Source organism: Anser brachyrhynchus, assembly GCF_964034855.1.
Source record: "Anser brachyrhynchus genome assembly, chromosome: 1".
Taxonomy (NCBI): Eukaryota; Metazoa; Chordata; class Aves; order Anseriformes; family Anatidae; genus Anser; species Anser brachyrhynchus.
In genome coordinates, this window is record NC_137694.1 from 125254980 (window position 1) to 125270284 (window position 15305).

Sequence of the window (15305 nt, forward strand, 5' to 3'; positions counted from 1 at the left end):
TTTGAGTTCTATTCAGAATAGTGAAATATAAAAGGAAAGTTTTGGTGGTCTTGTAACCACAAGCATCACTTTCAAATAAAACACAGAATAGAAAAGGGTACACTCTATGTGAACACCTGTGAAGCACAGGTTATCCTAGTGGCCAAAATGAATCAAAACAATAATATTCAAAAAATAAACAATCAAACAAACACCTATACTGCCCCCCCCCAATGCATCTAGCTTAAAGAGATTCATGCTGTGGTTCCATCCTAAGAAAACCTAAATACCATGAAAAACGATAATAGTAATGCTGTTGTGGACATGATGGCTTAGACGAAACAAGGTAGAAGCAATATATTTTATTAGACCAGATGGTATATTAAGCCCCTGAGATCTGAAGACAGCCTTCTATAACTGAAAGCTCTTTTTCAGCTGTACACCTCAGTCTAAAAACAGATGAAACTTCTACTGAAGATTTGTTCTTTTTGTCTGCTTCAGAAAGATGACATTAATTTTTGGACTTGTTTTATAACAACAAAATACAGTGCATAGCCATCTTGCCATTTCCAAAGATTATAAACATAACTGTAAAACTGTGAAAAGTAGGATTCAGTTTATTCAGATTTTTATATTATAAATCTATAATGATATATAGACTCATTTTAATGACTTAAGGAACCCTTGTTACCCAAAGCTCTTTTGATAGTCAAGAGACAGAAGTAGGAATTTACACAACAATTCATTTGATGTTTTACACATTGGTATTAGGAGGAGACAAGTCATGCTATGCAATTGCTGTAAAGAGCTACCAGCTCATACAGAGATGGCCATAAATACTAAATTTAAGCAAGAGGAATCTTACTTCTAAAGGAAAACACTCAACAGATCATACACTCATCATTAATAAACCTCTCACTACTTGAGTAAAATTATGCTGTAGCACTGCTGAGTCCATAAAGGGTTTATTAAGGGCTGAGAATGTTTCTTGTCATCTGCTGTGTCTGGAGAAACAGCATCATCTTATTTAACATGGAAAGGATGCAGTGAGGAGAGACAATGTTTTAGGGAGGAAACTCACAGGCTCTTTCCATTCTATTTCTCCCCTCTCTACACTGTATAAAGAATATGGATGAAATCCACTGATCTATATCGCTCTTTAGTCTTGTTTCTATGAAGTCATAGCTCGTATTTTTAAATTACTGTAGTTCTGGATGTGAATATAATACTCCAAGGTGAAAAGAAAAACTGTGTTAAGGAAATGAAAAAATGTCATTGCTGGTTCCAATTTCTTTCTCATATTCAAACAATTACCATGTGTTATCAACTTCTCACAGAAAAAAATAAGCTGGTGAAATTTTTTTTGTATATTAAGCTCTCAGACAGATAAGTGAAACATCAGAAGTTAAATTATGATATCATTTTGATTTATCCATTCCCATTCCTTCTCATATATCTTTCATTTTTAAACTTTTTCAGATAAAGTTTCCTAGAATATATATATATTTGTCTTTCGAGCTTTAAGGATATTTTAGCACTTTTTCTAGTAAGCCAATAGGTGTTTTATCCATGCTGGATAAGAATGGGATCAATCAGTTTGCCACTGGGTAAATCTGGAAGATATGAAATGATAATTTCATATAATAACAAATAATAACAGCAAGTTGAATATGAGTCAGCAGTGTGCCCTGGCGGCCAGGAGGGCCAACCGTGTCCTGGGGTGCATCAAGCACGGCATCGCTAGTAGGTCAAGGGAGGTGATTGTCCCGCTCTACTCTGCGCTGGTGCGGCCTCACCTCGAGTACTTTGTGCAGTTCTGGGCACCACAGTATAAAAAGGACATGAAACTGTTGGAGAGTGTACAGAGGAGGGCTACGAAGATGGTGAAAGGCCTGGAGGGGAAGACGTACGAGGAATGGCTGAGGTCACTGGGCCTGTTCAGCCTGGAGAAGAGGAGGCTGAGGGGAGACCTCATCACAGTCTACAACTTCCTCGTAAGGGGGTGTCGAGAGGCAGGAGACCTTTTCTCCATTAACACCAGTGACAGGACCCGCGGGAACGGGGTTAAGCTGAGGCAGGGGAAATTTAGGCTCGACATCAGGAGGGGGTTCTTCACAGAGAGGGTGGTTGCACACTGGAACAGGCTCCCCAGGGAAGTGGTCACTGCACCGAGCCTGTCTGAATTTAAGAAGAGATTGGACTGTGCACTTAGTCACATGGTCTGAACTTTTGGGTAGACCTGTGCGGTGTCAAGAGTTGGACGTGATGATCCTTAAGGGTCCCTTCCAACTCAGGATATTCTATGATTCTATGATGTTTATTTTAGAGTCTATATACTAAGAGTCTGATAACATTTAAACAATAAACCTAAACAAGATATCCAATGTGCCAAAAAGTACCAGTGAAGCTCTTATTAATTCTACCTTTACTTTACTATATTTTAAAGTTTGTTCTCTATCTTAAAGCTAAATATTCATTTAGTGTAATTATGTACAGACTTTTTGAGGAGGTGTATAAATTTTAAGGACAGAGGCAACTCTAGGTCTATATGCTATCAGACTTCAACATATTGTACACTAGTTTATTAAAATACCATCCTAGAAGACTCCACTGTTCACATAAATTACCTAAAACTTTCAAATAAAAACTAGGAAAGTGATAAATGCTAGGTTAGGAAAATATTGTTGGATTTAACATAATCTAGTGGAAAGTAAAACTAAAATGAGATCTTCTGATTCTATAGCAATAACGTGAAACATCAACATTGGATGTCATTTCACTGCTTTTTAAAAGGTTGCTTAACAAGCATCTTGGGTGCCTTAAGAATGGATTTATTTTATTTTTATAACATCTTAATGAACTACGGGTTTATAAGTCTTTTGTGTCTTTAGTAGTCACTGACAGTTACTGTTTTGTTACATTTTTGTCTATAGCTTCCTTCTCTTTGTAGAATGAAGCTCATCTTAACAACTTCATCACACCTAACTGAAACATTGGGAAGTGATACCATGGTAACAACACCTACTTAAAATGCTTATATTTCAATATTCTGGTATGACTCATGAAGAAAGGGAAGCTGGCTCACACAAACTTCCATCGCACCAAGGAATGGCATTTCCCTAAATTGTTCTCAACTGATGTAAATCCAATTTTGTTTGGAGTTATTATGTTTGTTTTGAATCTTACACAAAGTGTATTTATTTACACATTAATAATAATAAATCTGCAACAAAATTAGAATATAAATTATAAAAAATCATCAAGTTCTTAATAATGGAACAACAAATGGAAGTAAGCAAAAATGGCATAGTTTTAGCAAAAGTATACATAGAAGTACACTACACTTATTACAAAGTAGATAATTTAAATGGAATTTTTCATTTTCTTCAGGGAATAGAAGATTTCTTCTACTGATAAGCACATACTAAGAACTCCCACTTTCACTGACACCATGTTGTCAATAGGGAGTAAAGGACTCTAAGGCAACCGAAGTCATGACTGCACTATCAATTACATGGTTTTGTAGCATCTGCCTAAGTAAATATAACAAAGCTTATATATTTGTTCCATTAATTAACACTGTATGAGATAAGAAGATACATCTAGAGTCATGATACATAGCAAACAAGGATGATTAAAATGAGGTTGTAAAGACTGAAACATACTTTAATGTACTAAACACAAAACTTTCTAATATATCTAAAGGATTTTATAAGTAATGGTCTGCTTCTGTATTACCCGTACAAAAAGACACAAGAGGCTGATAACTTCTCCTTTCTGACAATACACTACCAGGTAGAGAGGAAAATGGGTAATGGAAATGGAAATTATTATTATTATTAAGCTGAAAAATGTAACAACATAGAAGGAAATAATATTATAGAATGTATGCTATGCAAGAATTATTTTTGCTCGAAGCTTTGTTCATTGGTGTCTTCATACAAGTTTTTGAGTAACTCACTAAACCCATTTACAACGAATATGTTAAATTAACATTTATAGATAAGGTTTTATTCAAATATTCTGATTGTTATTACTTAAATGCACATAGGTGATTAATTTAGAACCTTGTTTTCAGCCACACAAAATGTGATTGCACTATAAAAGAAGATCAGTCATTTCTAACTAAAAACAAAACAAAGCAATAACAAATACACCTAACCCACTCTTCAGACATGAATTTATTAAACCTACAGAATTTTATGTATTACAAAAATGCTAGGTTAGTATTTTGAACATACTGCTTTCCTAATGAGTCTATTGTTTGCTTTAGATTTTATTAGTCTTTGCAGAGAATAATACCGGTAAACAGACTTTCTCTCTGAATATGTTCTGGAGTTGAATTAAATTCATGATGAACAAAAGGAATGAACATAAGCTCTGATAATTATTAGGATTAGCTGAAGCAAGGAGGGGCTTGGTGCATCCAAAATGGTTCATCCCTGTCATTAGCTGCAGAAATTCAGCAGAGTCTGTTCTCAAGCTCTAAAAGCTTAGAAAACAACCCCCTTTTCTTTAATGCTCTTCATATTTAGCACCAGCTAAAAATAAAGAAGTGAATGCCTATTGCAACATCTCTGTCTCTGAAAGTATTGAAGGAGAAAGAACAACAGAACTGGAAAGAATCAATGCCAACATTCTGGGGAAAAAAAAGAAGAGTTCCCATTTTATCATAACAAATTAAAATACAGATCACTTTAAGCAGGCTAAAACTTACAATATCTCCCCTTTTTTCACAATATAGTTTGGATGGCCATGCATTCTGTAAAGATAAATGAAACCCAAATGTTATGAGTTGTGAGGCTAGATATATAATTTGATTATAATTATTTCTTAATAATCGTTATTTTCACGATGGACTTTTCAGGAATAAAAATACATGTTTATTGTCATTTAAGATTTTCTACTAATGAAGCTTAATTCTATCAGAAAGCAAACAAGATAAAGCTTATGCAACAAATCCCAGCCTTTAAGCAACACTAATAGCCAGCTATTGTGTAACTGTAAGCAGACAAATTGCATTCTTTTTTTTTTTTTTTTGCCTAAAAATCTAGGGAATAAAAAAGTCATGCATAGCAGATGGAAAAGAATAAACTACCACTTGCAAGGTTGTTACAGAAAGATTTTTAAACCAAACAGGTTAATTTTAAATAATAAAAAAGATTGTATCAACTTGGATTTAATTTAGTATTATTATAGCTTGATTATGAACATACTCAAACCTCTAAATCTAAAATTCTGCTCATTCCTGCTTATTCCAGAAGGAGATGTTTTCAAGGAGGCAAATCAATGAGCAAAGACACTAAAAGGTATCTCTGAGGAAAGGCTTCAGGAATAAGAACCTACTGATTAGCTCTGATTCCATCAGCAAGGTGTAAGAACTTCTCACTTTTAACAAAATGGAAAAAAAAAAACATATATATATATATATATATAACCAAATAGTCATGGAGGAATTGGATAATTAAGGCTGACAGGGTGTGTTTTCTTTATGTTGTTCATCAAGAACAACTGTGTGAAATTGCAGTGGGGACACATGCTCTCTCTTTCACCCAGACTGGAATTCACTTGATCTGATTGATACCCTACAAAAACTGAAAGAGTTTGTCCTTGCAAATGTTTTGGTAGTGTAAGTAACAGAAAGAATATTATTAAACCTAGCATCTAATGAAAGTACATTGCTGCTGGAAAATATTTTTGACCCATGTTTGCAGTATGACTAAACTAATACTAATACTGACACTATTCTGCAAAAATGTAATCCTGCCCCTTAATTAAGAATGCAGGTATGCTTTAATTAAAATTCAACATATAAAAGAAAGAATTGCTAATGCTGGCCAGTCTGCAGGTATAAATGTCTACAAATATTTTAGTACATTGAAGGACTTTTTAAAGTATGTAATTACATAACCACTATCCAAGAACCATTAATTACAGTTTGTGTGAATATTGAATTTAGCTACCAACTAAATATCAGTAGAATAATCCGCAAAGCAGTTATTTTCTGTCAGATGGCAGCACAGTAAGAAAATTGATTCAAAATATTTAGATGATATATTTTCAATGTGAAATACAGATTTTCCAAACAATATGAAAATCAAAGGAAAAAAAAGATTTATCTTAATAAAAGACTGAAAGATGCATCCATATTATAAGAAAAAATCATATTTTGGAATGGAATTTAAATATATACTTGGTAAGGAACGGGTAAGTAACATTTGAAGATTTTGTGTGTGATTTACAAATGTTCATACAATGTTTTAGCCGTTAACAAGTTTTGTTTTGTTTTGTTTTTCTTTTTAATAAATCTAAAAAGTGAGCACAAAATATGGTTGTTACTTTAAAGGTGTACCAAAAATGAGATTCAATGCATATAGCTTAAACTAAGAAAACATAATTTGTTTTCTCATTCTATAAAAGGAGGGAAAATCTTCACTTTCCATGGCTTAGTGATTTTCAGTTGTTAGAGTTAGATGAGATGTATATAATCTATAAAGTTGGCCTTTTTCAAAATGTGTGAATTTCCTTCCTTCCTTCTTCCCCCAGTTTTAATTCTGAATCAGAATATGAGCTGTTCAATATTACACTATATAAAGAGGTATAAAATGTGTGAAACATTAACATAGCAAGCATATGTAACACCATATTGAATGTTATGTGCCTATATAATTATATCCATAGTTTAATAGTCTGCAGTAGCAGCAACAATTTCTGTACAGAAGACACCAAGACTGCCAAAGTGCTGGAAAATGAAGGTGATCGTGAAGTCAGCTATCTTCACAATGTCATCCAAAGAGAAAGAGAGATGAGGAAGGAAGGCTGCTGACATGTCCCACCGACGTCATAGCTGGCTCACCCTGTGCGTGCCTTAAATCATCCAAGAGCTGCCCTTAATTTACCATATCACAGTTCCTTATACATATGGCCCTGTTCTTCCACCAAATTCTTGTGAAGGTTTTCTAACTTCTACCTTAATTCTTATGTGTAATAACACAAAGACAATTTTTTAAGTTCTCTTATAAGTTTTATAAATTTATAAGAAAACTTTTTCTATCCTTTTTGATATTGTCTGAACACATCCTATCTTCTCTTCATCAGTGAGATTTATATTATTGTTCCTTTTTTATTAAGATATCAACCCACTCCTGTCTTAAAAATCACCAGGATGTCAAGGTTAGTCTGAATATCTGTGTACCTTCAACATATTTACTGGGTACATTCCACATATATTTGTATGGCACCTCAGTATTAAGTCTGCCGTTGTATTTTAAGGTAGATCTATGGTGTCTATGAATTTAAACTCTGAGATTCAAACTTGTTTGTATTTGAAATTAAGAACAGATATTATTTACATAAAGTAGTACAAGAAGTCTGTGAGAGAAAGACTGAGCATCATTCCTATCCCACAAAAGGAGGAAAGAAAGACTTAACAGGTTTTTGTTTATTTGATTGATTGATTGAAGTTATATAACATCTAAATTATCATCTGCAAAAAAGACTGTTTGCAACAAAAAATTTTGAGACATTTGTCCAAATAACTTCCTGAGTCCAAACTTAGTTTGTTATCTGCAGGAAAGTTTTCAGTATAAATGGTTCATAGGTAAGATATCCACTGAAATAATATTTTTCAAAATCATCATTTTAACCTTCTTTTTTTTTATTATTCCAATTTGAATTTTGGAGACCAAAGAAAGATGAAAAATTTAGGTGTTTGGAGAATATGCCTATGATTGTGTAACAATAGCCTCCTGATATTCTGTTTCTCCTTGCCTCTTCTAAGTAAAAGGAAGGATAAGATATGCTGCTTTAATTCAGTTCTACACTCCACTGAACATACTTAATCCTGTTGTGTCACCAACCAGATACCTATTATTTCTTAGCAAAACAGTAAACCATTTGATTTCGTACTAGGCAAGAGTAACAATGCACAAAGGTGGATCTTCAGTTACTGTAGAAAAATACAAATGTTTACATATATAAAATATCTGGCTCATGGATTTCTTGCATCAAAAGTGTTTTTAGTTTGTTCATTTGTTTCCATTTCTAGAGGAAAGATGATATACTCTTGGAAAGAAATGTAGAAAGTCTAAGTTCCAATCTTAAACATGTGGAAACATAGCACATAGGAAAACAAACAAACAAACAAAAAAGTATTTTTTAATGATGGCTGTGTGAAGTTGGTGGCAGGGAAAACCCTGATAAGGTAATGCTAATGAATACAGAGACTTATTTTTCATGAGTCCCATTTTGATAAACACATCACAAGCTCCATTATGTTAAGGATTTTTGAAAGCATGAGACAAATTGGTAATTCTCAGAACTACTTGCTTACTCATACTTTTGTATTTCTTTTATTGTAACTCACTAATATGTTTGGCAGAGAAATTTCAAATGTCTCTGAAATATTTTCTCACTTTTTGTGGATCTGATCCTTAATGATTAAATTTGTTCTTAGCAATAGTTCACACAAATGTCATCATTTATCAATACTGCCTGGAGGCATGTCAGAAACTGTTGGAAGGATACATAGTTTCTTAGTTTTAATTAATTACATTTTCATTAATACAATAAAGAAGTCAACCAGAAATTTAATTTTCTGCCATTAATTTGACATTTGCAAAATTTATTTCTCATTTTCTGAATTAAAGCTTAATTTCTTTGTCAAAACAAGCAATCTGTCTCCTCCACCCCCACCCACAACCTATTTATTCTATATACTCCTAAATGTATTTCCAGGACAAAACAAATTGTTTTTCAGCACAAAGTATAAGGCTGGCTTGTAAAGCTCAAATCTCTTCCTATAAAGCATTGATAAAAAGTCTTATCAAGATGTCACTAGTTTTTGTATAAAATTAGTAGTACTATGGGGAGATCTGTTTGCTCTGATTAGTCCCAGAATAATATAAAGATGGTTTGAAGAACTACAGTACTATCCAAGCAGTTTATTGCTTTGGAGGTTGTCTTTACATCTGCCAGTGTTTGCAGAGGTGGAAGTTATGTAATTCCCTCCTTATGCATTCATTCATTTTTAACACATGGAAATCAACCAAGCCTCTTTCTGTCTCTGTCTAGTTAAACACTGAACTACCAACACCACAAGTGATGAATTACATTTTTGAAACCTTTGCTACAAATAGCAACATGCATCTGGTTGCAATGCTTTTTTTCTTTCTCTGCTCTCTGAGTCTACTTGAAATACTATTTCAGAGTGGAGCACCACCCACAGGGACAGAAGGGATCACATGAAGAATGGGCGAACTCTCTTTGAGTCTATACATCATATATTGCAAACGGTAATTGACAATCTCCTGGTATAAATCAAATTATTGAGGACTGTATCTCTGCCTTATATGCATGAGAATCAATCAGGATATGTTTATTGGGAGCTTAATCATTAGACAATAATTGCCTGTCTGTACCGACTAAACAAATCAATTCCAAACAAAAGAAAAAATATGAAGATATCCTTGATATTGAACTTAAATAAATATAATTGATTGCCTGAATTCTCTCAAAACAACATAAACAGTATGATTTCCACACTGAAGAAGAAAATCACAAACCACAGAAACCATTTTCTTCTGCTAGAAGAAAATTACAAACCATAATTCATTTTAATTTCTGATAATGTGGAGTAAATGGGATACATCAAAGTAGAAAGCAAGCTTTTCACCATAAAAGGAAACAGTTAAGTCAATCTAATGCACAACATAAGTGTGGTTTCTAATTGTCATCATGCAAAATATCTGTATATTAGATACTAAAAAGAAACAAACAAAAAAGCCCACAAAACTCCTTCTCTAAGATTTGCTTATTGTTTTATTTGATATTTTGAGAGAGCTTACATACAAGAGCTTATATACACAAACATTGGTGTGAACCACGCAAATCTAGTTCACCTTAGTTTTCCCAGGGAAGTACTGCTTCTGCCTTCTTTTTCTGTATATTCAATATATTGTTGAACTGCACTGTGTTACATAGATTGTGTTGTATTCCTGCCTTCCAATGTCATCCTATAATTCTAGAGGTTAATCCTCTGCCTTAGGTAAACATACAGCTATATTCTTTAAAAGCTTGTTAAACAGATGTTAGAGGTCTGGTCAAGAACTGAAAAGCTAATGGACTGTTCTTCATACTGTTCTTCAGCTGTGAACCTTACTATTACAACATACATTTTGTTTTAATCTATGAGGAATTTTATGTATTGATACGGTAGCTTTAAATGCAGATTATATTAAATTCATCTTCAATTGCTGGTTGCTAAATTATATTTTATGTATGTTATGTAATTAATCTGTGGAACTTGATACTTCAAAATATCTTTAAAGCCCCAAATAAATGGATTAAAAAAAATAATTAGAGTAATGGAAAATAGGTTAATTGGTTATGACTGCACACAACAATTGAGATCAAGAAATTCTTGAAAAATTAAATTACAGAAAGGGCAGCAGAGAATAACAGAGAAAGAATGCTATCATCCTTCATTTATGCACTGTTTGAACGCTAACTCTTACATATATATATTACCTTGTTGCACAGATCTTTCCAGGCTATTGGTTTACAGTTACAGCTCATCTCATGTCCCAGGGCAATCAGACCTACTGCTATTGGGTTATAGTTATAGCTATTCTCATGTCCCAAGACATTTAACAACAACAACAAACAAAAATTAAACACAATTTTCTTTTTTTCTTTTTTTTTTTTTTTTTATAATTCATGCTTGCTGAAGTTATCTGTTCCTTGACCACATTTCCCATTCAAAAACATGACCTATCCAGAAGCTTTTGCAGTAGACCAAAACTCAGACTTAATCAAAATACTACACATACTATTGTGAAGCATTCAGGACAACCGTGATGTATTGACCATTCATGCCCAGACACAGCAAGGTTTTGTGCAAGAATGGTTTATGTAGATAACTACATAATGACTCGAATATTCACAACTCAAATCACATAATCACAGAATGGTTGTTTAATCACAAAATTATTTTTTCCTACATATAATAGATAATAAGAGCCTGTGATTACCTGTAACTGTTAATTCCGTAGTTCTTCTGACAACAAAGATTCCATATTTTACCTCACAAGTGTAATTTCCAATGTCATCCTCTCTAACTTCTCGAATGACAAGAGTGTCCTTTTTAAACACAATACTTGATCTCCATGTCTTTGACTTGCATTCCTGTTTAAAGATAACATAACACTTCAGTGACTATATTCTTACACTTAAATTGAACCACAGATGGCAATGCTACTCAAAGCCAAGAAGGCTAGACAAGAGCTAAGGACAGTTTTGAACTTTAGGTATATTAAAAATCTCAAAATCCAGTTCAGTTAAGTGTTGATTAAAAAGAAAAAAAAGACCATAGAATTTTATAAACTGATATAATATTTGCTATCTGTTAAGAAAAAAAAAAACAAAACAAAACAAAAAAACACCTGATTTCTTTGGTGTTTTTTGTTTGTTTGTTTTTTGGTTTGGTTTGGTTCGGTTTTAACATTTTTTGAGGGATTTCTACTTCATTTAATTACTTGTCATTACACTCATGTCTTTGATAACATGACTTATATTACAAGTAGATAGAGGTTGCATGGGATAATTTGTTTATTTATTTTAAACAAAATTACAATTAAAAAAGTAGGGAAACAGGAGAAGATGGGAATAAGGAGAAATGATGTTAGATAACTTTTTCTGTGCATATCTTAGAATCAAAGTTCTCTGAACTCTTAGTAATAAGTAAGTTACATAACTGAAAAAAAAAGATTCAGAATTTCAAATATTTCAAAATATTGTCATCTGTGCATTAATAGAGGCATTTTTTGCATGCAAGGTTTTTTTACTCCTTGGAATGATTATTTTCACCTGAGTAACTTTGGTGATATTTGAAATAACTTCTTTGTTGTTTTTCGTTTGCTTGTTTGTTTGTTTGTTTTCCCCTAGGTCTTTGCATGTCTAAGCAGTATATTTGTAAGTTATTAGAAAAAAGGGTTGATGTTTTTCATAAGACATTATCTTTTAATTTACTGTCACGAAGTATTTTACTTGATTTTCCTAGCATAATCGTTATCTATGCATTATGGGCTTGGTTTTTAATGTTAAAATATTAGAGGTTGTTTGAGCTTGTTCAGACAACTGCTGTCAACCACTCCTTAAAAGCTAATATTTTGAGATGTGTTTTAGTCCCCAGACATAGTTTTAAATCTGATAAATCTTCTGGTACGTATTTTATACACACAAAATAAGAGGTGAATATAAGCAAATAATTACCTCTCATCTTAGATATGTTAAGTGAGTTACTTCAGCCAGAATCCTTCTAGACCATATATTATTATATTATTATTATTATTATTTTTTTTTTTAGATACCATAGTCTGGTGTATTATATTAAAATTTATAAGTTATCAGGTAAATTACTGGACTTAAAAAAAAAAAAAATTAGAATGTATACCAGCACATAGTTATACTAGGATGTTCCTCTACACACAGATATTTGTACAATACTCAGAATCTAATTTTCAGATTTATTGAACTGTTTGGGGGGTTAAAATTGTACGTACTATATCACTGAGGTATTAAGTACTTCCTGCAAATGATAAGAAACCCAGAAATCAAGCTGCTGTTCAGAGAGATTCTTATAAGATGCCCACAGGCAGCACTATTTCCTGGTATTTGACCCTTAGGTAAAGATACAGTATTGAAATAAAACTATTGATAAAAACTATGAAATCACCTATAGTTGCAAGTAAAACCAAAATATATCAAGACCAACTGTTTAGAAGGGATTTGTTGTTATTGTTCTTGAATTTTATGCTGCAAAATTAAGCCATTCATTCAGATAATTGTATGCGTAGTTATTCTAGTCATATTTTTCCAAGTAGTTGTTATGTCTGAGTTTCCAGAGACACAATCTTCAGTCTGATATGGCACAAGCAGTTGCTATATATGCAGCTCTCGTGGCTTTATCTTAACATATTAAATCAACCTGGACTGGTAGCACTTTTCTTTTTTAGCTCATTTGTTAGCAGAAAGCTGTTATTTGTGATATCCATAAACAGATATTAAGAAAACACCAGCTCTAAAATTTACCAAAGGAAGTAATTGAATTGCTCTCGGTCAGTTAGTTCTTTCTTTTCTGTCCTCAAATCTGTTGTCGGTTCTTAACAGATTATAAAACAATCCAAGCTTCATATCATATTCTGATCATGAAAAAAATCAGAACATTACATAATAGCTTGTTGAAGGTGAAAACTTACTGGGTTGCTTACCTTATACCATAGAATCTCTGGCTCCCTAAATGGAAATAAAAAATCCTCTACTTCAGGGCATGAGATTTCCTTGCTTTTGCTAAGTTCAGCTTTTTCAAAATATTTCATCTTTGAATTGTAGCAGAGTCCAGTGTCATTTTCACCCACCGTCAGAGAAATGGACACTTTCATACAGTAAGTTGAGTTTCTGTAATGCAATAAAAATAGAAATAAAAGTCTAAAATGAAAAAGAAAAAGGTCAATGTACATGCTATATTTTAAGTAATAATTTTCATCCCAAGCAAGAGATAGAAAATCAAACATTTTATTTGTATGTATTCTGCAGTGGTTCATGATAATTTTACTGCTTTCTCAGCCACTAACTACAATATTTAGAATGTGTTAGCCTTATTCTGTTACTGAAGGATTCTATCTCCATTTTATCAAACTCCTTCTAACTTTACTGTCCTTACTGTATATTTGAGGACAAAATGCACAATAAAATCTACAAGTATTTACCAGTGATTCTAGATAACCAACCTGCTGACAGAAACCATTACAAGAGTTTCCAAGGGTGAACAGATCATGCCATAGACACCACAGCATGAGATGCCTGCTCATCAGACTTGAACATGCTTCGAAGTGGAAGTGATAACTTTTTTGCAGCTTTTAATTAAAATGAGTCTTATGAACCTTCCAGTTACAGAATAAAAGGTGTTTTAAGCTTACAGACTGCTGACTTGTTTAACCTTAGCCTCCATTCCCCATACTCCCAAGCCGAAACATTACTTCTGCATTACCTACAACCTTCATTAGTTTGGGCTCTTTTCTGAAACTTATAACTTCCTCTGCTTCTGATATGCCAGACAGCTGGAGACTAGGAAACATTGTCTTGCTTCCCACATTTCACTATCCACTATAATTAGTGTCATAGACAAAAGTACTTGGAAGGATTTTTTTTTTTTTTATATTTTTTTTTGTCATTTTAGATTTCAGGTGGGCTGCAAGTGTATGTATAAAGTTGAACACTCTCTAGGAACCCACTGTGACAATACAAGATTTCTCTCCTACTGTTTTGTAAATGCGTTTGACCCCTGATCTGCTGAAAGAGGATCCTGCAGAGAACACTGAGAAAACATTCCTTTTCTTATTTCCATTCTCAGACTCTATGAGCTGATTGCTGATTTAGAACAGTCTTGTTTGCATCAAAAATGGCAAGAATTCAAAGATGGTTACATTTTCTCACTGTCTTTAGATTTCTTAATATCTGTTTCTTAATATCCTGTTTCTTAATGTCTGTTTCTTTTTGAGACGAAGTGACAGAAATGCTTAAGAACAGAGAATAAGTAAATTCATTTAAACAAAACAAACAAACAAACAAAAACTTCTACAGTCCAATTTTATAGAGAAAACATAAACATAAAAAGAAAGAAAGATAGAAGTAATTAACAAATTGGAGAATATTATTAGAAATATAAATTCTGGAACTGAATGACCCTTAACTAACTAATTCATAGACATATAAGGAAAACGGTCACAAAATTACTTCCTTATAATGAAGCTATAAGTTACTGTTCCATTCAAGAAATCATCTCTATAAATCAAATAAAGTTTAAGCTTTATGCAAAATAAAAAATGCATCCATTGATTATGGATCACTTTTGCTGCTTTTAACCTGCTCATGATTCAGTCTCCAGTCTTACCTGTCCATGCAATTCAAAATCATTTGACATTTCAATGAACACATGTTCAGTACTATACATTATATAATTCCTCCACAAAGCTACTCCAAGGAGTACTTATCTGTGGCTTGAGAACATTATAGAAAATCACCTAAGTAATTTTTTTTTCTTTCCCAAATTGGTAATATTCTCTTTCTGTGTTCTTGAAAGACTTGGAATATACCCTTGGAAATATGGAGAAGGTCTAAACAATCCATCTGTCTCTTAGGGTCAAGAGACGAGTACACTATTGGATAACAGAAAGTAAATACGGGGAGGTATTGGCTATCTAATTTTCACATTTAAATATTGTTTTAAATATTATCACAAATAAATATTATCTCATTATTTTAAAATT

At 32.8% G+C, this 15305-nt stretch overlaps 1 protein-coding gene across 3 annotated transcripts in view; it reads right to left on the reverse strand.

The window, feature by feature from the left end:
* Nucleotides 1-15305, reverse strand: part of IL1RAPL1 (interleukin 1 receptor accessory protein like 1) — a 774514-nt gene that overhangs the window by 269359 nt on the left and 489850 nt on the right. For all 3 annotated transcript variants that reach the window (XM_080576262.1, XM_080576263.1, XM_080576261.1), the window contains 2 exons: nt 13248-13434; nt 11010-11163 (listed from right to left, as the gene is read on the reverse strand). In XM_080576262.1, coding sequence (XP_080432388.1) covers nt 11010-11163; nt 13248-13434 — 341 coding nt within the window. The remainder of the gene's footprint in view (nt 1-11009; nt 11164-13247; nt 13435-15305) is intronic.